The 23,729-nt window shown below is 35.6% G+C and overlaps 1 protein-coding gene across 2 annotated transcripts in view; it reads left to right on the top strand.

Annotated features, from left to right (window-relative positions):
* PLA2G4A (phospholipase A2 group IVA) overlaps positions 1-23,729 on the top strand; it is a 161,463-nt gene that overhangs the window by 8,700 nt on the left and 129,034 nt on the right. For both annotated transcript variants that reach the window (XM_001165694.7, XM_009439765.5), the window contains exon 2: positions 16,602-16,703. In XM_001165694.7, the coding sequence (XP_001165694.1) occupies positions 16,671-16,703 (33 nt within the window). In that variant the 5' untranslated portion in view covers positions 16,602-16,670. The remainder of the gene's footprint in view (positions 1-16,601; positions 16,704-23,729) is intronic.

The raw sequence follows: 23,729 nt of genomic DNA, 5'->3' as shown, positions 1-23,729 counted from the left end.
CCCAGGAGGCGGAGCTTGCAGTGAGCCGAGATCGCGCCACTGCACTCCAGCCCGGGCGACAGAGAGAGACTCCGTCTCAAAAAAAAAAAAAGAAAAAAAGAAAATAAAGGAAAGTAAAATTTGATGATTCCGGAAAGAGAGACGTGACCATCAAAATAAAGTCCTTGAGGAGAGGGATTTTACATCCAGAGAGCCATGGTGGTGCCAGGTCTGTAACAGTAGGAGGAACATTGCCTCCTTTGTGGCAGGAAGAAGGGGAACCCAAGTGCACCTGCAGGGAAATACGCAGATCTGATGGTGGGAAGATAAGAAACTTCCCTCTGGTGCTTTCTGCTTTCTCAGTGAAGGAAGATGAGGTCGCCTGCTAAGAGTGGGAGTTGGGGTGGGGTGAGAAACTTGAGTGAGAGAAGGGAATAAAGTGACTTTTTCCGGTGGGAATACAAGTCCACCAAAGAAATTTAGAAAGATGTCTTGTAGTGTAGAGAGCCTCTGTGGGTTTTGAGAATATGGACTTAAATTAAAACTAGCCTTCCAGGGTATGTTGTTTTTCTGCAACATGTTTAAATGCTAAGAGCAAAGAAGCTAGGTGGTTTCTCTAGAGTGGGAGTTTTTAAAGACAGAAAGAAAAATTGTTTTTAAAGACAGAAAGAAAAATCCATAAAATGGATAACCAGTGCACTAAGCAAAACAAAATAAAAAACAACCCAAACCAAAACCAAATCTAAACAAAAATTCATAAAAATGAATGAGTCTGTAGAACAGACTTCCTTTATCTAAGGTAATTAGTGACTACTAGGAAGTAGTCCAAAATTGGCTGATTTCCAGCTCTAGTAGGTGGGAATTTAGCCTTTGTTCTTTCCCAACTCTTGGATTCATTACCTAGCCAGTTGCTAGGCCTCTTTGTACACTTCAGTGAAGCCCAGTTACCCGTTCCAGGAGCCATCATTCTGGAACCTTTTTTTCTTCATGTTCTAGTTGGTAGACTTGTTGCTGTTGTCCTTTGAAGTTCTGAATGATTAACTGTTTGCCTCCCTGATTTTATTGGACTCCTAGCTAAGTACTTGTTTCTGAGTTGTAGCATACTCCTTGGTCTTTGTGCTCCCTAAGATAAGGGTTTATAGACTTTGAATCATTAGAATTCCACAATGTAAAGATGTGTAAAACATTTTGTGATAATAATAGACCATCCAAAAAAAGGATCTTTCACAGCCCTGCTCTCAGGATGTATTTCTTCACCCTGACATAAATCTTTCATTTTGCATCTAAAAGTCACTTCCTTTTCTTTTCCAATTCTTACAGTTTTAGAGAACAGCTGGTTACCATAATCAAAATGATATCTTTTCAACAACCAAAATAATATTATTGAACTATTGACTCATATTTCCTCAAAGTTAAAAAAAACCATTTTAAAATGTAAAAATCCATTAGCCATCTCTCATAAATCCTCTTCACATAAAAATGATTTAGTTTTACACAAATGAAGGCCAGGCTCCTCCATGGATGGAAGCAGTGAGTCTGTGCGAGTCAAGTCAGGCAGCATGGTGAGAAGAGACAGTGTTTTTTGTGGTCAGATGGATTTCAGTTTGTTTCCGGCTGTGCCCTTCATCTACTTCTCTGCCTGACACTAAGTAGCTGCTTCTTTTTCCTCCTTTTTTTCCCTACCTCCCGGAGACATGTCCTGAAGTGGAAAGTCATTCTGCACTTTATTCCTGGTCCTGTCCATATTTGTCAGGCTATGGTTTAGCTGCAGTTGTCTAACTTCCTCCTGTCAAATTTCTCATTGGCAAAATGAAGGGGAGAGTATAACATTGTTTTTGTTAATTTCGTATTTTCCAAAGAACCCATTGAGGCATTATATCTCATCTGCAGAACCTCAACTGAAACCTGCTTATTGATTTTACTAATGTATTTTTGGCACAGTTCTCCAGCTTGTTACTCAAAGGTAGAGGCAATATAAATTTCATTTTGAAGCAAATGACAGCACTTTCAGTTCATTTCAACCTGAGTTTATTGTATGTAACCCCTAAATATTCAGGATGTGCTACATGTTCATTATGGTGCTAGCAAAAGTAGGTAGTATAAAAAGAACTTAAGATTTTCTATCATCATCTTACTCTTTATAGTGATGTAAGTTCCTCTCTCCTCAAAAATTTTACATGAAACTTTGGAACTATGTTGGAGTACCCCACAGAAGTAGAAGGGGAAAAATGTGCTGCAACACTCCAACGCACACATAAATATTATTTAAAGGGTCTGCAGACTGCCATGGCTACATGTATTTCAACATAATTGACTTCTTTTTTTTTTTTTTTTTGAGATGGAGTCTCATTCTGTTGCCCAGGCTGAAGCACAGTGGTGCAATCTTGGCTCACTGCAACCTCTGCCTCCCAAGTTCAAGCAATTCTCCTGCCTCTCCTGTAATCCCCTGAGTAGGTGGGATTACGGGTGCCCACAACCATGCCTGGGCAGTAATTAGCTTTCTTTATAAACTGATATTTTATTTCATATATTTTAAAATGTTATACTCTATAAAGGGGTCCCTAGCCTTCACTAGATTGCCAAAGGGGTCCATGGCACAAAAAAGATTAAGAACCCCCAAGTCTACTCCCTTCAAGTGCATACACTCCATTTACAGAGTTCTTAATCCTGCAAAAGACTAGGTTTCTTGTTCTTTTCAAAAGTGAATTGCCATCACAGTGTCTAAAATAACATTTCTAAAACTTCTTATGATCTGAGAAGAAAATGGTAACCCTGAATTCCTATTACATGTTACCCAGTTCAGGAACTGCAGAATGCTGGTCTCGTATTTAGTGGCCGAACTTTACAGTAACACCTGGAAGCAGGTGTACACCCTTCTGTGCTTCCGCAACTCCTGATGATATAGTTTATCATCAATTTATTCCTCTTAAAGATCATAGTAATTCCATATTTTAAACTGTCAGATCAATCTCACCAGCTGCCTGAAATAGTCATTGCTTTCATTGAAAAGCAAAGCAAGCTATAAATGCTGATAATTTTATCCAGTAATAAAATGTCTCTCATTAAACGTTTAAGCCAGTTTGATGGTTTTCCTGGGTGTTTTCCCTGAACTGTTTACCTTAGAAAAAAGATATGGCTTTCCATGCTGTGGAAAACTTGACTGACTCTGTCACTTAAAAAAGGCAGCAATGGCAGCAATTAAAGAGGGAGTGGAACCCTCAACAAAACACAAATACTACCTTGGGGAGCATATTTGCAAAACGTCCACTCTAGAGAGAAAAGCTGTAGAAGTAATGCTGTTGTCAAAACACACTTCTTTTCCTAGCATTTTGTGCCACGTTGTTGCATATATTTATAACCTGTTAACAATAAGTACATCACCATTGTCAGTCTCTTTTAAGTAGAAGTCAGAACATTATTCTTCCATATTTTCTGAAAATGCACATCATATATTTAACACCTATCAATGTGATATTATTTCATAATGGTCTGTGTGGGAAGAGGAATTTTTTAAACAATCTAATATTTGAAAGTAAACAATTTATAACTATGATTCAAACCGAGAAAATTACAAAAGATGAAAGTGATTCTTTTTGAGCTTTATTGGACCAATCCCAAGGAGAAATTCAGTTATTTGTTTTCCTCAAATTCATATCTTGGATCTATTCTGTCCTTCCAAACAGTAACTTGGTAACTTAAGATTTTAGCCAAACTAAAATTATATATATGTTATTTTAATTTTGGCTATATTTCCTTTTTAGCCCCAGGGCATGTGGGGGGCGGGGTGGGGCAGGGAGGATGCCAGTAGGGTATAAAGAAAGAGTACCTGGTTGAAAGTGAAGAGGTATGTTCAGTTTCAGCTGTTCCCCTTACTGGGTAATTTGGTGAGGTTTATTTATATCTTAAGGCCTCAGCTTACAAATTTGTACAATGAAATACTTTCTAGGTGGTGATTATGAATATTTCCTCCTTCTCCAAAATTTCTTGACCTTAAAATATGGCCAGAGTGGTCACTTGTTTTTGACCACCAAGAGGTGAAAGAATGGAAAATAACAGCAAACCAGAGTGGTCAAGGAATGAAAACTAGAACACTGGCTTGGGAGTGAGGAGACATTCTTGCTTTGTTTGTAATGCGTTATGTGAAACTGGGCTGGCCAGTTTCCTGATCCTTAAGATGGACAGGTTTATCTGGATTAGTACTTCCCAAATGTGAAGTGGTTAGACGTTATCCTTGTGCTTCGTTTATGTAGAATGTATGTATGTATATGTTGGTGAGGGGTTGCGGGGAGCTTTTTAAATAATCAGATGAGGGTAGCTGCTCCATGTAAAAGGAGCTATGCTCTCTCCTTTATAATCTTCACCATCCTAGTTGAGATGCATATCATATCTTTTTTTTTTTTTTTTGAGATGGAGTCTCTCTCTGTTGCCCAAGCTGAAGGGCAGTGGTGCGATCTCGGCTCACTGCAACCTCCGCCTCCCGGGTTCAAGCAATTCTCCTGCCTCAGCCTCCTGAGTAGCTGAGATTACAGGCACCCACCACCACGCCTGGCTAATTTTTTGTATTTTAGTAGAGACAGGGTTTCACAGTGTAGCCCAGGCTGGTCTCAAATTCCTGAGCTCAGACAATTCACCTGCTTCGGCCTCCCAAAGTGCTAGGATTACAGGTGTGAGCCACTGCGCCCGGCTGCATATCATATCTTATATCACATCTGGACTTCTCTGGCCGATTTTCTCTCTCCCTCCTACAGCACCACTTTTCTCCACTAACAATTGTATGCTGCTTTGTTTAACTGCTGTGTTTATGTCATTAAAACCTGTTATGGGCTGAAATATGCCCCCTCCAAATGCATACATTGGACCCTAAATCCCAGTACCTCAGAATGTAAAAGTATTTGGGGATAAGGCCTCATTAAATTGAAAGGAGGCTGGTAGGGCATGTCCTAATCCAATTTGACTAGTGTCCTTAAAAGAAGAGGGAATTTGAACACACACAGACACCAGGCACCTCTGTGCACAGGGGAAAGAGCATGTGAGGACACAGCGAAAAGCAGCTATCTGCAAGCCCAGGAGAGAGGTCTCAGGAGAAACCAAAGCTGCCAAACTTTGATCTTGGACCTCCAACCTCCAGAACTGTGAGAAAATAAATTCCCATTGTTTAAGCCACTCGGTCTGTGATAGTTTGTTATGGCAACCCTCGTAAACTTACACAAAGTGCCACTTTCATCATGCCACCTCCCCGCTAAGACTCGAATAACTCTATTGCTTATTGTATAATTTCTCAGAAACTCTGCATGTGCTTCAGGGTCTTTTGTAGAGTGAAAAAATGACGTAGAAAGAGGATTCTAGGGCCAGCTCAGCCCATGTTAACCCAGATGACCTGGGAACTTTTTTATTCTTCTTGAGACAGTTATTCTTTTGTAGAGATTGGTTGTGGGAGTCTACTTTAGTTTGTGTTGTCAGTTAAACAAATTACTTACCTTTCCAAATCTGTTTTTTTTTAATCTCAAAATTAGTGATAATAATCCCTATCTTGTTATAAAGGTTAAATGAGATGGTATATATAAATCACTTAAAGTACCTCGTACTTGGGAAATGTTTAACAAGTGTGGATTTTCAAAATTAAGTGTTCATATTAGCAACTGCTAAGATATATTCCAGTTTCACATTCTAGATTCTATAAATGTAATCTACTTCCTTTTGATTGTTTCTTAAGACAAGAGCACATTTATGATCTAGAGAGTTTTCTCCAGTACATCATGCAAATCCTCCAGTTTGCTTATTCATCCTTCAGTCAATAGTAATTGAATTATCACTCCGGGCCCAACAGGAATACAGGGAGAAGACAGAACTTCCTTTGTGCTGCTCACAGCTATGGGAGACTGACACGTGTATAATGGTAGTCTAGTATACAATATTGTGATAAGAGATTTCAAGGAAAGGTACAAGGGTCCTAATCTAGTAGATAAATTAAGAGATGACTGACTTTAGAGAGTGAATTTATGCAGAACCCTGAATGACAGGCAGACATGATCCTGCAGAGAAGGTGTGGGTAAGGAAAGCACCAGTTGAGAGCCTGAGGAGGATGGAGTATCTCCAACGTCATGGCCTTTTCCTAGAGGAAATGTTTCCACTTCCTCTTACTATAGATCTAAGCTCTTTCACGTTTTCAAATGTCAGATCAGTTACCATTTTCTCTGAAGCCGTTTCTACTTTAAACCACTGGAATCTCTCTCTTCTCTGAAACTCTAGTAGGTATTTCATATATACTTGTCTATGTAATTATAATGAGCTTTGAAGAATACAAATTTGATAGATTAAGAAGCTGTGACTTAGGAATACAAATGGAGAGGGAAATCTTAAAAGGAACAGTATGGATATCAGCCATATGGCACCACCTGTTACTACTGTGGGACTTAGTGGCAAGTTCCATACCATCGGGTTCCGGGCTCAAGAAACAGACATAGTTAATTATTCTGTGCCTTTGTGTCTGGAGGCATGCTGTTACATTTCCTTGGGAACAGGGAGGTGTTCCTGTCGTAAACTGAGAGTATGGTTTGAGAGACATTTTTAATATAAAGCATCTCATTTACCCATCTGAATTCCTATTGTTTCTTTATTCCTTTGTGCCGGTTGGCAATATCAAACTCTTTGTATAGCCTTAGTTTACAAAAAAAGCACCATCAAATTCACTTAAAAGCTTAAAACTTTAGTGATATCTTAGTAACTATATATCATTATAAGAATGATGATGATGGAAACATAGTAATATAATGCTCTCTTTGCTTTTAGAATATGCTTCCATATCCAGTATAGTGGAGAAAGCTTTGAATTTGGCAGCAGACAAGTTAGTGTCCAAATGTGTTCTACTTTTAAAAATGTTAATGGATCAAAAAATCAGTGTTTCTATTAAAAATTTATTGTTATCCTTCAGGTATATACCCAGTAATGGGATGGCTGGGTCAAATGGTATTTCTAGTTCTAGATCCCTGTTGGAGGAGCAGGGAGGGATAGCATTAGGAGATACACCTAATGTTAAATGACGAGTTAATGGGTGCAGCACACCAACATGGCACATGTATATATATTTAACAAACCTGCACTTTGTGCACATGTACCCTAAAACTTAAAGTATAATAAAAAAATTTATTGTTGTATATGAAAATGTACTTGGTGTTTATAAAAGGTGCTCAATAAATTTGCCTACTTGAATTTCTTAGAAATCTCTATAGAGGCCAGGTGCAGTGGCTCACACCTGTAATCCCCTCACTTTGGGAGGCCAAGGCCACACCTGATCACACTGTAATCCCCCAACTTTGGGAGGCCAAGGCGGGTGGATCACTTGAGGTCAGGAGTTTGAGATCAGCCTGGCCAACATGGTGAAAACCCATGTCTACTAAAAATACAAAAATTAGCTGAGCGTGACGGTGGGTGCCTGTAGTCCATGCTAGTCGGGAGGCTGAGGCCCGAGAATTGCTTGAACCCAGGAGGTGGAGGTTGCAGTGAGCCAAGATTGCACTACACTCCATCCTGGGTGACAGAGTGAGACTCCATCAAAAAAACAAAACAAACAAACAAACAAAAACTCTCTATAGAATTAGATACTTGTGACTTGCATGAGTTGAGGCAGTTTGAGGGGGATCATCACCAGTTTCATAAACAATGATAATAATAATGATTATTTTGTACATTTATGGCCTTCTAGGTACTGTGCTTGGTGATTTACATATATTTTCTTATTTCATCCTCCCACTGTCTCTGTGAGGATTAGGGGTGATTTTCCCTACTTACAGACAAGGAAACTGAGGGTCAGGATCCCACAGATAGAGAAAGGAGGAGACAGGCTAGAACTTGGGTCATTCAGGCTGCAGTCAAGAAGTTGCTGCCACTTAAATGCTGAACCTTTTAATATCTCCACGCGTCTATACAATGAGTTGGAGGGAAAGAGAAAAGAATCGTTTGCATTCCTATGCCTCTTCCCGCCACATGCCACAACTCTAATAATATCCCCTCCTTTTCCCCTTGTCATATCACTGTACACAGAGAGAGAAGTGACAAAACACTCTAGTCTGGGTTTTTGTTTCTGTTCACTTTTCCTGAGAAGTCCATCTTGCCCTGACAACATGACTAAACATTTTGGAAAGACCACATACTATTAAACTTTCATTGAATGCCAACAGTTACATTGCATCGGGAAGTATCTGTTGAAAAGTCTATCCAAACTTCCCTCTCATTCATGTTCTGAAAGTTTCTAATTACAGGGCAGGGAAAGGAAAAAAAGAAAGGAAAAAAAAAACCCTTTGAGTTTCACATCTCTTACTTCAGACTTAAGAGACTTTGTACACTCACTAAGACTGGTTATTTAGCTTAGTTATAAGAAACAAAGGAATAGAAACCCTGCTATTTTATGAGTATTCATGAGAGTGGTTGTGCCAACTAGTTGCAGTAAGGTTTCCAGAACTGAGCTAATTCTGGGACATAAAATTCCTACTGTTTCATGTGGTTAGTTGGACAGAAATGCCTTAATTTTGCAGAAACCTAAAATATCTGCTGCTACTATTAACAGTTACAGAGAGAAAAAAGGACGGCTGCCTATTCCTAACTGGAATTGGACATGCAGCCACTGCCTGACAATAATGGCTAGTGATTTTATCCTGAAGGAAGTGATTCTATTTCAGTAATTTCTTCATAGGAGGTCTTTGTTTCTTCCCTTGAACATAACTGTGGAATAAAATTTATAAATATAAATTAGATCTGTTCATATGTATTAAATTTTTAAATAAACTTTATTTTGAAATAATTTAAGATAAGAAATTACAAAAATATTACAGGGCTCTCATGTACCCTTCATTTAGCTTTCCCTAGTGTGACATCTGACAACCGTAGTACATTATCAACACCAGGAAACTGACATTGGTACAGTGCTATTAATTAAACTACAAACCTTATTTGGATGCCATTAGTCTTTTATATACATTCAATTTTATCCAGTGTGACAACCTCTACTTTTTTATTAGGATGTTACATCGCTCACATTTAATGTTATTGGAAGCATGGTTGGATGTTCATCTTCCATTTTGCTGTTTTCCATGTCTCTTTTTTTAAATTCTTCTGTTCCTTATATTAAATAGCTATTTTGTCGTGGCCCATTTTAATTCCTTCATTGATATTTTAACTATATTTTTGAGTTATTTTCTTAGTGGTTGCTCTAGGAATTAAACTCTATGCCTTTATTTATTATAGTCTACTTCATATCAATACTATCTTAATTCCAGTAAAATACAAAAACTTTTCTGCAGTATAGTTCTAGTCCCTGACCACTCCTCCTTTTTGCTATTATTGTTGTATACATTAGATAGGATTATAATTTATTGCTATGTAAATGCTATATCTTTTAAAGAAGTTGAGAGAAGAAAAGGAAATGTTTATAGAATATTTTATATTAATCTACATATATATTTATATTTGAACAATATAATATTTATAGATTATTTTATATTAACCTACCTATTTACTGTTACAGTTAAATAGAAAAGGCTTCAGAGAAATGGTAAATAACTGGTCTGCTGTTTGAAAATGTGATAGAGCTTATTTACTGGTACCCTGTATTTCTTTCTGTAGGTTCAATTATGATCTGGTGTCATTTCCTTGGTCCAGTATACCTCCATTCCATCTCCTTTCTTTTGTGCTATTATTTCATACGTGTGTGTGTGTGTGTGTGTGTGTGTGTGTGTGTGTGTGTGTCTATAGTTGTTTGCAATAATTCTGCCCAGTTTTGTCAATGTGTTTGTTTTTCTGGGAGAGGATTTCCCACATTCCTCGTTCTGCCATTTTGTAAGCTGGTTCACCTATGTATTGGACTTTAAAGTAGAAGCTTTGGCCAAGACCTTAAGCCATAAGATTTAAGATATGCACTACTAAAATGGATAGTGAAACAGCCTATTCTTTATGTTTTAAAGAAAGCAGATGGACAAGGACATTTATATAATATATAAAACTTACCCGCTTCACAGTTATAAAAGCATTGAAATAGTAGAGATGTGGGAAGAGCTTCAGAAGAGTTTTGTTGTTGTTTTGGAGAGCACTGCTGTGAGTACAGCCCCTCTTCCCTTGGGGTGGAGATCTGGAGAGGAATATGCCTACTAATTCCCAATCAAGAGAGGGGCTTTAAAGAGACCACTGAGAAGGCTCATCAGAGGGTTTAACATTTGTCTTCTGCAGTAGGCTGGTGTCTTGTCATACTTGGGAAATGTAAAGGACACAAGTAGCAGAATAGTTTCATTTAGGAAGTAATTGCATTCTCAGGGTTTGTTGGAAGAAAGAAAACATGTATGAGTATTGTCCATGGACTAAAGAGAACCCTGGGAAGAATCTTAAATCCTATACAAGGCGTTTGCCTGGTAACATGAAAGAACCTCAGAAAACGAAAACTGGAAGTGGACCACAAGATGCACTGGGGCTGTGGAAAAAAACACAAGCCCCCAGTTGGAGTAGAGATGCGTTTGTGCATGTCAGGGAACACAAGGAAGAAATCTCAAAAACAGAGAATCTCAGAAGAATCCACAAAAAGCATCTATGAAAGAAAGACTCAGCTTTAACATGTACCAAGCCAAGAGATCACAAAACCAGCTTATAAAAGTACTGCTGAAGTAACATTTTTCTTGCCTCTATTCTCGCTCTCTCTGCATCCTTTTCCAACTATAAGGGTTTAAAAACCAGAGTTATCAAGCCTGGGAGGGTTTGACCCTAGGCAGGGGAGGGGAGAAGTCAATGACTTCATCCCCTTTCTCCTGCAATAAGCTCTACCTTGAGCAGGAGAGAGAGTTTAACTCAACGAACCCGGCATTTCAATGTCTGCAGTGTCTGGGTTAATTCTTTTTCTCTTTTCCTTTTTCTTTTCTTCCTTTCATATCCAAGTTAACAGAAAAGTTCTGAGGCTGCCTGAGATTTCATCAGGGTAGAAGGAGAGTTAGCCCTGAATAGAATCAAAGAACAAGCCAAAGTTGCTTTGAGATTAAATGCCATGAGTCATGTTTGTTTACTCTCTAGTTATCTTGTAGTTCTTAACCTAGTGATTTTACACACACACACACACATACACACAGAAAGGGGGCAGAGAAGGGAGAGAGAGAAACTAGACTTGGACAGTTAGCTATCTTAAGCATATTTCTTGCTTTGGATTTAATATCAGGAGAGTCTCTATCCAAGTCTTGCTGTAGGATACAGTAGTGGATAATAGGTGGTGAACAGAGTGGTCATGAATGAAGTTGCTGGAAATGAGAAGAGGAAATAAAATTGCTGACATTAAACTTTGGATCCCAGCAACAGATTTCCTCTAAATATTTTGAGTACTAATTTCACCCCCTCTGGAATCTCACTTGTTCTGCTTTTTTTAAATAAATAGAGAGCTAATTTAACATCATTTGACATTAAGAATTGTTAGGAATAAGAAAGAGAGACATCAAAAGAGGGTGTGGCACTATTCTGTGGATTCTTTATGCATCAACCTGGCACTACTTTGAATATCCATCCATCCATTGGACAAATCTTTATTCTGAACCTACTATATTTGGGCCATTGTATTGGGCACTAGGGATGTCTCTATTAATAAGATAAATATGGCCACTGACTTAATGCCTCTTTTGTTCTCCCAGGAAAGACAGACATTGCATCAGTGGAATGAAAGGCTTGAAGGAGGAGTCTAGAGAACACACAGAACCAGTAACAGGCAGACCAAATATACTTTGAAGGTCACGGAAGGGTTCTCTGTGGAAATGACGTTGAGACTGAATCCTGGAGAATGGGTCAGATTTAGCTAGGTAAACAGTAGTTGCCTAAGAGGTTCAACATGATCTGCCACTGCCTAAATTTCCAACCTCATCATAAGCCACTTTCACGTTTGCTCACCATTCGCCAGCCACTTGTCTTCTCTCAGTTCCTCATACTGCCTGCCTGGAACATTATAGTCTAAACCCACTCTCTCCTCACTCTGTATGGCTAGCTCCTTTTTAGTGCTCAGCCTCAATTATTCTTTGTTTCTGCATTTTACTTGTTTCCATCATTTTATACAACTCTATTTACAATTGTTTCTTTTATTTTTTGGATTCCTTGTTTTCTGATTGCTTTCTAGAGATGGAATCTCCAAGAGGGAAGGGAATGTATCTAGCTCCTCACTTTTGCCTCTCCAGTCCCTTGAACAATGTTTGACACATGGTAGTTGTGCCTTAAATGTTTGTTGACTAAATGAATGAATAGAAGAGGTAAGTTACAGCCCTGAGTGGGAAAGAGCTTGACACATTTGAAGGAAAGAAAACCAGTATGGCTTTAGCATAGAAAGCAAAAGGGAAAGTAGTGGTATGGGGCTGAGGAAGTAGATAGAAATTCAATTTTGCAATCTTTTGCACTAGTATTCTTCAAATTGCTGTTAGTGAGTCATGAAATCAATTCAGTGGGCTGTTACCAGCATTTAAACAAAAGTAATAGACTAAAATCAGAGTACATTGTACTTAGTAAAAGTATCACATGAAACTTACTTCTATATTTTAAATATTTGTCTGTGTATATATTTATGTATTGTATTGTGATATGCAAAGGTTTCTTTGTTTTGGTTTGCAGTAAATAGATATAAAAGCCACCATTGTAGACCATGTTAAGGATTTCTGATTTTTCTACTAAGGGAATAGAAACTCATTGATGATATTTTCCCAGAAGAATAGGTTTTAAGATTTCCTTCTGATTGGAGACATTCATCATAATAAACAGTGTTACTACTTTTAGCAACATGCATGCATGAAAAATCAGGCTAGCCTTCATTTATTGCTACCCCTAGATTGCCTCATTTTGTTTCTACAAGGTAAGAGCTATGTCTTATACACTATTGTTTCCCCAGTGCCAACTATAGACTAGGTAGATAGTAAAGACGTATTTGTTGAATGAACAAAGTATCTCCTATGAAGCTACTGTTTGTGAATTGAATGGCCGTAAGTCCCAGAAGATGCTCTTCTGCTATGCCATTCTCATTATTACAGCTTTTAACACAGAAAACTTTGGTGAGAATAACTACCAGAATCTTGTTTACTTTTTGAGGTTCCACTTGGAGAGTGTCAAGTATAAAGTCAATAGGGCCACAAAGTTTCATGGTATACACCTGTCTGATTCACCATTTTTTTGCTCCCAAGCACCTTGCATAGCACAAGGCATATTGTAGATATTTATTTCTAAGTGGCAAATATATAAAAAAAATTCTTATTTTCTACTGTCACAACAATAATTACAACAGATAGTACATCTTTCAAGTAAATATATAATGTTATTAGTGATAAGTCTATGTAATGTTTATCTTAAAAGCAAATCATATGCATTGAATATTTATTATGGGCTAGGTACCTTTCACAGTACTGTTATTCACATTACAAGCAAGTAAACTGGGTCTTAGAATATGAAACTGGAACTTGAATTAAGGTCTTTCTAGATCCCATATCCAATGGTGTTTTCACCAAATTATGCTGCTTCAATAAAGAAAATAATTGGCTTTCCTTAATCCTTTGAATCCCTGATAGTACTGTTCTAGCATTGTCCTACATAGACATTTCAGCTTCTGGAGAGGGAGGACATAAGCTCTCAGGAATTACCACTGCTGCAGCAATCTAAAGGCCTCATGCTCTTGGGTCTAGGAGCTTTATGTGGACCATCATATGCATAGAACGCTTCATATTAAGAAATCACTTCTGAGGGGAAATGATATGAGGGAAATATGGATGGTAAAGATGAAAATGAGGCAGGTGATTTTATGTTATATCATCCATGAAAATATATTCCACCCACAGCTCTAGAGTATTAGCTGGATTCTGACTTGGGAACGGATATAGTTCTCATACTTTGAATTTAGTTGGCACGAAAACATCAGCCATACTCGTAGAAAGTCATTGCTGATCACTTTAAAAATGTTGTAATAGAAATAGCACAGAAAATGCTGATAATGGGAAGTGCTGAACCGTAAGGATTATATCACTCAATATAAGTATATATTTCTTGTATTATAAATTTAACTATAAATACCAGAGTAAAAATTACTCTATTGTAGTTTTGCCTGCATTGTTTTATAATGTTATCCAATAAATATAAAATGTAGTTTCAAAAATACTTAGAGCCTAATCAAAGACACAGTACAGTATAGTAGTAAATGGATAATCATGTTTGTAAGATGTGTGTAATATGTAGTTAATTAGGGAAAAAAATAAGAGATAAAGGAGAAACTCATATCGATATTGATTAACAGTGTAAGACAGCATAGTAGAACAGAGGATGAGGGATGAGGGTAATACAACTTATGGATAAATAGAAAATGAACATCCCTTGACTTGAGCAAAATGCTTTAGTGTAACTGGGCTTGAAAATTATCCCTCTTACCTGTATATATATATCCTATCATTCATTCATTATTTAACAAATATGTATTAAGGGCCCACATGTGCCTACACAGGGACTGGAAATTTCACAATGAATGAGACACACAAAAAACCTGCCTTCATAGAATTTATATTCTAATGAAGAAGGGAGAAGAGATAGTAACACAACAAAACTACATAAGTGGATGTTAGATGGTCATAAAGCAAGAAAGCAGCGGTTTTGCCAATTTTAAATAATACAGTCAGGGAAGACTCCACTGGAAAGATGATATTGGAATAAAATCCTGAAAGTTACTAACAATAGCAGCCAGGTCCAATCAAAATAACAGAAATGTGAAAGCTGAGTGCCTTAGTCTGTTTCATGCTGCTATAACAGAATGTGACCCACTGGGTAATTAATAAAGTGAATAAATTTATTGGCTTACAGTTTTGGAAGCTGGGAAGTCCAAGGCCAAGGAGCCAGCAGTTTTGGTGCCTGGTGAGGCTATTCTTTTCTATCAAGATAGCCATTGTCCAGAGGAGATGAAGGCTGTATCTAAAATATGGCAGAAGGCAAAAGGGCTAAGAGAGAGAGCCCATTCCATGAGCCCCTTTAAAAAGGCATTAAACCCACACATGAAGGTGAAACCCTCATCATCTAATCACCTCTCAAAGGCCCCACCTCCCAATACCATTACATTAGCAATGAAATTTCAACATGAGTTTTGGAAGGAATAATAAAACTATAGCACTAAAGTAGTTTATAATTGGTTAATGTTATCAGGAAACTTTTCTATTAGGTTTAAAATAAGAAAACGCAAAACAAAGATTATAGTAATTTATCATGATAAATTAGACTCATAGTTTGGCCTCATCTTTATTTAAAAAGTTGATTTAAAATGCTGTATACATTTTGAGCCTGATTAATATGCATGATAAGATAAAAGTATTTGTACTTTAGGAGCTTAAGAAGTAAGTGATGAAAGTAAATAGATGTTTTACTTTAAAAACATTTTTTTTCTTGTTGGTACAAATAATGATGGTTGATGCACCAGAATGAAGAATGGGGGGAATCCTTATTTTTTATAATTCCTAAATAGAGAACTATGGGTGATTTTTACCATTCATATAATATTGCTTCATATTTTTTACAACCAAATATAGTGAAGAAAGTGAGTTTAAAAACTCAAGAGCGTATTAGAAGATCCCATTTAAAAAAAAAATTTTAAATCCTCTCTTTTCCTATTGCTTTAAGTATTAAGAAAAAGCAGTGAAAAGGCCTGGAAAGATACACATCATAATGAAAATGGTGATTACACTTTATTCTTTGTTCACTTCAGCAGTTTTTGTTTGTGACAATGAGCAGGAATCATTTTTATATTTTTTTAAAGTTGATGTTTAAAAAGAAAGATCACTAAAAATTTAAAATGAATTTGATTTATTTTGAAATAAAAACATTTTAGAATTTACATATTAAAGATAGATAATAAAGATATTTGAAAAGGTATTCCAAATTAGATGTAACTTATAAAATGCTGAAATACAAGTGTATGTTGTTTTATGAAATCTCAAGGACTTGGTATAATGGAATAGCAAAGATGTTCATTCATTAAATAGTTTTTTATTTGATTTTAAATAACAGAGTAAGTGTAGAAGAAAAAAGGAAAGTATAGAGAGTATTTTTCCATTAAAATATTTTTATTTAACTGCTTCCAAATTAAACTGGTGTCTTCAAATGAACAAACATTTCTTTAAAAATGTCATTACTAAAGTTCAAATTCAACATGAATGTACTTTTATAATTCCTAAAGAATAGCTAAGGTGAAAATATCTTTCTTTTTTATTGTGAATTTGTATATTGCTGACCCTACTGAGAAAACAATGACATGTGGCTTAATTATGATATAAACAGTACAAAAATAATTTTAAGTTTCCGTAATTTCAACATATTTCTCATAAAATACTTGGCAAATGAAAAGCAACACAAGCCCTGTAGTTTCCTAATAATTATTCACAGTATAAATTTGAACAAGTAAATATGGAAAATAAACAGTATTATCCAAACATGTTTACCTTTTCTCTAAGTGATGTGTGATACCCATTCGTATACACAGGGAACTCAACCTATCTAGTGTCCTTGGGTAGACTTTTTCTTCCTAAGACGCATACTCATAATTGTTTAAATCTTAGAACTGCATCCAAGAGGAAGCTTAACAATAGTGATTGTTTATTTTGTAGGTTTTAAAGACGCTAGAGTGCCAAAGAAGACTTTGAAGTGTGAAAACATTTCCTGTAATTGAAACCAAAATGTCATTTATAGATCCTTACCAGCACATTATAGTAAGTCATTCACTGTTTACGAATTCTTTCTTGGAGGGGGACTGATATGTTTCTGTGAATATTGCGGGTGTTGCTAGTAAAGTAAAACTGTGACAACTTCTGCATTTGTTATTAAACTCATATGAACTTAATATAATACAAAGAGGCTATGGAACATAATAAAAATAATTTATCTCTTCATTTTATTACTGTAAGTTTCCAGAAAAGAGGAACTTGAAAGGAAAAAAATACCCAAACACCATAATAATAATGGAACAATAAAAAATGTTGTTATCACTTAGCAATCATCAGCCTGCGTAGTTTACACCCTTCACATGAGTTGGTGGAAAGAAGAATAAAAGTAAAAGAATTTCTGAGTTTAGGGCTATGTTATGGTTTGCATTTTCAGGGCAATTAATTCTATAAACTTTCCCTTAGTTAGATATGTTTAAATAAATTCTTCTATGGGTGCTTAATTTTAGTGAAGAGTTAAGTAATTCAAATTTTAGTACGTAATTTTCCGAACTCCAGTGGAAGTATACATGCTCTCTTCTGGTCAATAAACAGAAGGGAGATTTCCTTACTGAATTCAACATTTGAGACTCAGGTTTATATGAAGTAGATAAAGGTTTTATGGATATTTAAGGAGTAATCCATAGCCTCATTTTTACTTGAAATAAAATGCTGTTTTCTTACTCTGCATCCATTTCTAGATATCATCCTCTTTCTTGCCCTCCTTGGATGAAAAGTTTAATATATTATAATTCTTTGTAATATCTTCTTCCTGTCCATTCATAACTTGAATCATTGACCTGGACTCAGCCCTTTCACTTCACAAAAAGGTCTAATTAATTGGCTTCTTTGGTGTTAAATCCAATAAACTCTTCAGTCCCCCCACTCCTTCTACCCAACTCTGCTGCTCATTACTATTTTCTTGAAACTCTTCTCAGATTTTTCTGGTTTTGTTTCTTCTGTTTCCTTGCTGTTGGTTACTTCTCAGTTTTCTTATGCAAGCTCTTCTTTCTGTCTGACTCTCTTTTTTTAATAAATTGAGGTATAATATACATAAAGTGCATAAATCTTAATTGTTAAGCTTGATGGATTTTTACATATGTATTCCACCCACGAAACCATCACTCAGATTATAAGTACCCAGGAAGACTTGCTCATATACCTTCTAGTCAATAACTTGCCTCAAAGGTAGCCAATATTTTACCTCTATTATCATGGGTAAGTTCTGCTTATTTTTGACCTTCATATACATTTGTGCATTCAACATTGGGTCTATGAGATTCATTCATGTTGTTGTGAGTAGCACACTTCCACACTTTTACATTGCCATGTGGTTTTTCATTATTTGAATGTCACAAGCTATTTATTTAATCTACTGATAACCATCATATTCTTTTTGAATGGCAATGGTGATTTCCTATAAATCAGGCTACCATATATGTGTGGCTTCATTTCTTTTCTGTTTTATTAGTCAGATAGTCTGTGTTTGCCCCAATACCAATCTATCCTAATTTCTGTAGTTTGCACCAATACTAATCTATCCTAATTTCTGTAGCTTTAAAATGTGTCTTTATATATGGCAATGTAAATCCTCCAATTTTTTCTTCTTCAAGAATATCCTGTCTAGTTATAGTTCTTTGCATTTCCATATAATTTTTGGATTCATTTTGCCAATTTACACACACACACACACACACTCATGCATGCATGTACATGCACATGCACACAAAATTGCTGGGATTTTGGTTGGGACTGTAATGATTCTACAGGGGAGAGATAATATGATAACAATATTGAGTCTTCCAATCCATTAACAAACCATGAATCTCATCCACAACTAAACGTTACTTAATTTTATCTTTAACTATCTCAGTAATGTATTATAGTTTTCTTTAAGAAATCTTGTGTGTGTGTGTATATATATATATACATATTTTATATGTATTTTTTGATATTTGATGTTTTAATGTAATTGTAAAAGTATTTGCAAACTTTATTTTCCAATTAGTTGTTGCTTTTTTTTTTTTTTTTTTGAGATGGAGTCTCACTCTGTTGCCCAAGCTGGAATGCTGTAGTGCTATCAGAGCTCACTGCAACTACCATCTCTCGGGTTCAAGCAATTCGTGTGACTTAGCCTCCCCTGTAGCTGGGATTATAGGCGTCCACTACCATGCCTGGCTATTTTTTTTGTATTTTTAATAGAGACGGAGTTTTGCCATGTTGGCCAGGCTGGTCTTGAACTCCTGATTGTTTATGTTTAGCAGAAAAATATGAAAAAATTATTTATAATAACCATAAGATAATGTAAGCCTACAGTGTAAGGGCTCTGATAAGAGACAATGAAGATCACTCTGGAGTACATAACAGGAAGAATTAATAACAGGAATCCTTCTGGAAAGGATTTCTAGGGGAAGTAAGATGTCAGCATAGACCTGAAGGTTAGCAGAAATTTGTCAGTTAAAGAGAGAGAAAATGACTTTTCTGAATTGGAAAAAATAAGCATATGTGAAATAGTCTGAAGGTGGGATATAATAGTACACGATTCAAGGAAATGAAAGAAGTTCAGTATGGTTGGAACACAAAACATTTTTAAAAATATGATTATTTTGAATGACTTTAACTCTTCTACTTGATCTGACCAGGCCTTATTACTGACTGCCATGCAGCCCCCACATGTGTCTTGCTGGATAATCTGGGGAACTGGCCATTCAGTTTCTTCTTTTAACATGGCAGTCATATATATTATATATTATATAATATTATATATTACATATTATATATAATATAATATTATATAATATATATTATATATTATATATTATATAATATTATATAATATATATTATATCTTATATAATATATATTATATATTATATATTATATATTATATAATGTTATATATGTTATATATTATATAATATGTAATATATATCATATAATATATAATATAATATATTATAATGCATAATATTATATATATATACTCTGCCATGTTAAAAGAAGAAACTGAATGGCCAGTTCACCAGATCATCTGGCAAGACACATGTGGGAGCTGCATGGCAGTCAGTAATAAGTCTGACTGCCTTATATTATATGTATATATTGTATGTATATTATATGTAATATAATATACATATATTATATACATATAATATTGTATTTATATATGTTATATAAATATAATATTATATTTATATGTATTATATAAATATAATATTATATTTATATGTATTATATAAATATAATATTATATTTATATGTATTATATAAATATAATATCATATATTATATATAATATATAATATATAATGTATAATATATAATATATAAATATATAATATAATATAATATATAATATATAACATGTATAATATATATACAATATATAACATAATATACTATATATAATATAACTATAGAATATAACATGAATATATAATATAAATTATAATATAAATATAAATTATATTATATATATTTAGTTTTTACATTTTTTAAAATTAAACTTTAAGTTCTAGGGTACATGTGCACAACGTGTAGGCTACATAGGTATATATTTGCCATGGTGGTTTGCTGCACCTATTAACTCATCATTTACATTAGGTATTTCTGCTAATGCTATCCCGTCCCCAGCCCCCAACACCCCTGACAGGCGTTGGTGTGTGATGTTCCCCGCTCTGTGTCCAAGTGATCTCATTGTTCAGTTCCCACCTATGAGTGAGAACACTCAGTGTTTGGTTTTCTGTTCCTGTGTTAGTTTGCTGACAATGATGGTTTCCAGCTTCATCCATGTCCCTGCAAAGGACATGAACTCATCCTTTTTTGTGGCTGCATAGTATTCCATGGTGAATATGTGCCACAGTTTCTTAATCCAGTCTATCATTGGTGAACATTTGAGTTGGTTCCAAGTCTTTCCTATTGTGAATAGTGCCACAATAAACATACATGTGCATGTGTCTTTATAGTAGCATGATTTATAATCCTTTGGGTTTATACTCAGTAATGGGATTGCTGGGCCAAATGGTAATTCCAGCTCTAGATCACTGAGGAATCGCCACACTGTTTTCCACAATGGTTGAACTAGTTTACAGTCCCACCAACAGTGTAAAAGCATTCCTATTTCTCCACATCCTCTCCAGAATCTGTTGTTTCCTGAGTTTTTTATGATTGTCATTCTAACTGGCGTGAGATGGTTTCTCATTGTGGTTTTGATTTGTATTTCTCTGATGACCAGTGATGATGAGCATTATTTCATGTGTCTGTTGGCTGCATAGATGTCTTCTTTTGAGACGTGTCTGTTCATATCCTTTGCCCACTTTTTGATAGGGTTGTTTTTTTCTTGTAAATTTGTTTGAGTTCTTTATAGATTCTGGATATTAGCCCTTTGTCAGATGGGTAGACTGCCAAAATTTTCTCCCATTCTGTAGGTTGCCTGTTCACTCTGATGGTAGTTTCTTTTGAATGGCAGAGTATATTTAAAAATCAAACTGCATCTGGACATCTAAGGTTCAGCACTGGGACCTTTTCTTGAAAATTTTGTTAACTATAGCAACATATTTAGGCTATAGTAATTACCTATGTGGTAATATTATATTATACCATATTACAAAACATGAATAAACCATATATTGGTATCATGTTTTTCGTTAGTTTCTCCAACATCAGGCTTAGACAGCAACTAGCATTCTAATTTATAGCCCTTTTAAATGAAGAGATCTGTGAGCTTTACAGTTTTCTTTATTCTTCTTATCCTCGCTATGTGTATATGGAAAAAAAAACAACTGTGGGTGTGTACGTGTGTGTGTGTGTGTGTGTAAATTGTTTTAAAAAAATTTCCTGCTCTGGTTTTCACAGAAAGATATTTTTCAAAATACATAAATGAGCAAGCTCACTCAACACTGAATGATATTAGTGAAAGGGAAAGTTGAGTGAATCAAGCCAGCTTACTATTAATAGTAATGAGCTCTTGGTGCCAAACAGGCTAACACAGCTTTGGCTGCCTCAAGGCCAGGAGACTGGGCTCATTTTCACCATTCCTGTGATGCAGGGACATGTTGGAGAATCCTGTGGGCTGATGCAGCAATTTGCAGCCAGCAAGCTCTCTTGCTTCCAATGGTGCTTGGATTTTAAGAAGCTGGTAGGAAAACAGAGTGACAAATACATGACAGAATTTAGTTTCCTTATGTTTAGAATCATTACGAGGTGACTTCCAACCTCAAGGATTTTTGTGCCTTCAGAATTTATTGAAGTTTTTTATTTTTTTGACCAGGAGCCATGAATTTTACAAGAAGAAGTCAAGTATAAAATATTTATAACATTTTCCATCTTTTTACTCTGAAAATGTGAGTCATATCCCTGAAGTGAAAAAATTCACACCTCTTTCTACCACCTATTAACAATGGAGGGGCACTGCCCCACATCCCACAGAAACTAAGGTTGTCTTCACATTAGGGACAGTAAACCATGTGGATATGGCAGCATGATTGCACAGTAAAACACAAGGGCTTTCAAAAATATAATTGTAGGATGACTGGAAATTTTACCAAAAATATAGAAAGCTATTATTCAGATTATTACAGTAACACAGGAAAGAAAACCACCACTGAATAAGTAATCAAAGAACTAGTGTTCTGGTAGGAGTTCTAGTCTTAACCAGTTACATGATCATGAACACGTAGACTCTGACTTTTACCTGCCTCATCTGGAAAACAGGGTATGAGTAGGACCTGCTGTGTCTGCTTCACAGAGCTTTTATAAATAGTAAATTGTTATGTGCACAAAATTATTCCTTTGAAATAATGAAATAAAATATTTTCAGAAAAGTTAGGTGATGAGATTTCGCTACTAGAAAATCATAAATATGAAAGTGGTAAAACTATTATTACAAAAGCACAGGACTGTAAATGAGTTAATGAGTTTTTTGGCAAATAGAATTTCTTTGAGCACTAAAAATCTAGAAAAATGAGGAAGAAGAAAGCTAGTGTATTAGGGTTCTCTAGCGGATCAGGACCAATAGGAGATATTAATTTATTAAGTATGTGGTATTAATTAATTTATTATGACAAACAGGAGATATTGATTAATTTATTGATTTATTATGAGGCATTAATTAATTGATAATTAATTGATTAATGATTGGCTCACACAATTATGGAGGCTGAGCAGTCCTACGATCTGCCATCTCAAGCTGGAAATGCTGTAAAGTTGGGGTGTATTTTGGTCTTAGTCTGAAGGCCTGAGAACCAGGGAAGCTGATAACGTAAATCCCAATCTGAGGGCAGGACAAAATGCAAGGAGCTGTCTCAGCTCAGTGAGGCGAGAATAAATGGGGGTGAATTCTTCCTTCTTCTACCTCTGTTCTGTTTGGGCTCTCAACAAATTGGGTGATGCCCATCTGCATCCGGGAGGGCAATCTACTTTACTGAGACCACAGATTCAAATGGTAATGTCGTTTAGAAATACCCTCACAGGCACACCTAAAAACAATGTTTAATCTGGACAACACATGGCCTACCGCAATTGATGTGTAAAATTAATCATCACAGCTAATGGTAAACTTCTAACTTTTCCTTGATATCAGCCATGCCCTGCCACAAGCCTCCCTTAGGAGGCAAAAGTGCACTAATTCAAAGTAATGTCCATGTTTCTGCTTCTTTACCACACGACATAGATCAGAAATTCCTAGAAAGTCACCAGGTTTATCTTTCCGTTCTCAAATTTCTTTTTGGTTCTTTTTAAAATCTTCTCAGCCATTTTTTTATACTCCCAGTTCCATATAGTCATATTTCAATTTGACTTTCTTTTCCTTGAACATTGTAAGTATAGTATAGCTGATTAATGGATGGGTTTATTTCTGTGCCTGTTGATTAATTATGCTAGTTTGTAGTCTTGGTGACATGACTCGTTATATTCCCAGTTATCTTTGATTTTGTGTTGAACATTATGGTGAAAAATAGAAGTAATCCTTTAGAGATAACTTATTTGCTTCCGTCAGGCCCCTGGGGACACTAGCAGTTTGGGACAAATGTAATCCCA

The sequence above is a fragment of the Pan troglodytes genome, chromosome 1 (genome assembly GCF_028858775.2).
Source record: "Pan troglodytes isolate AG18354 chromosome 1, NHGRI_mPanTro3-v2.0_pri, whole genome shotgun sequence".
In the NCBI taxonomy this organism is placed as follows: domain Eukaryota; kingdom Metazoa; phylum Chordata; class Mammalia; order Primates; family Hominidae; genus Pan; species Pan troglodytes.
The sequence above is the reverse complement of the archived record's forward strand: the minus strand, read 5'-3'. Positions and strand labels throughout refer to the sequence as shown.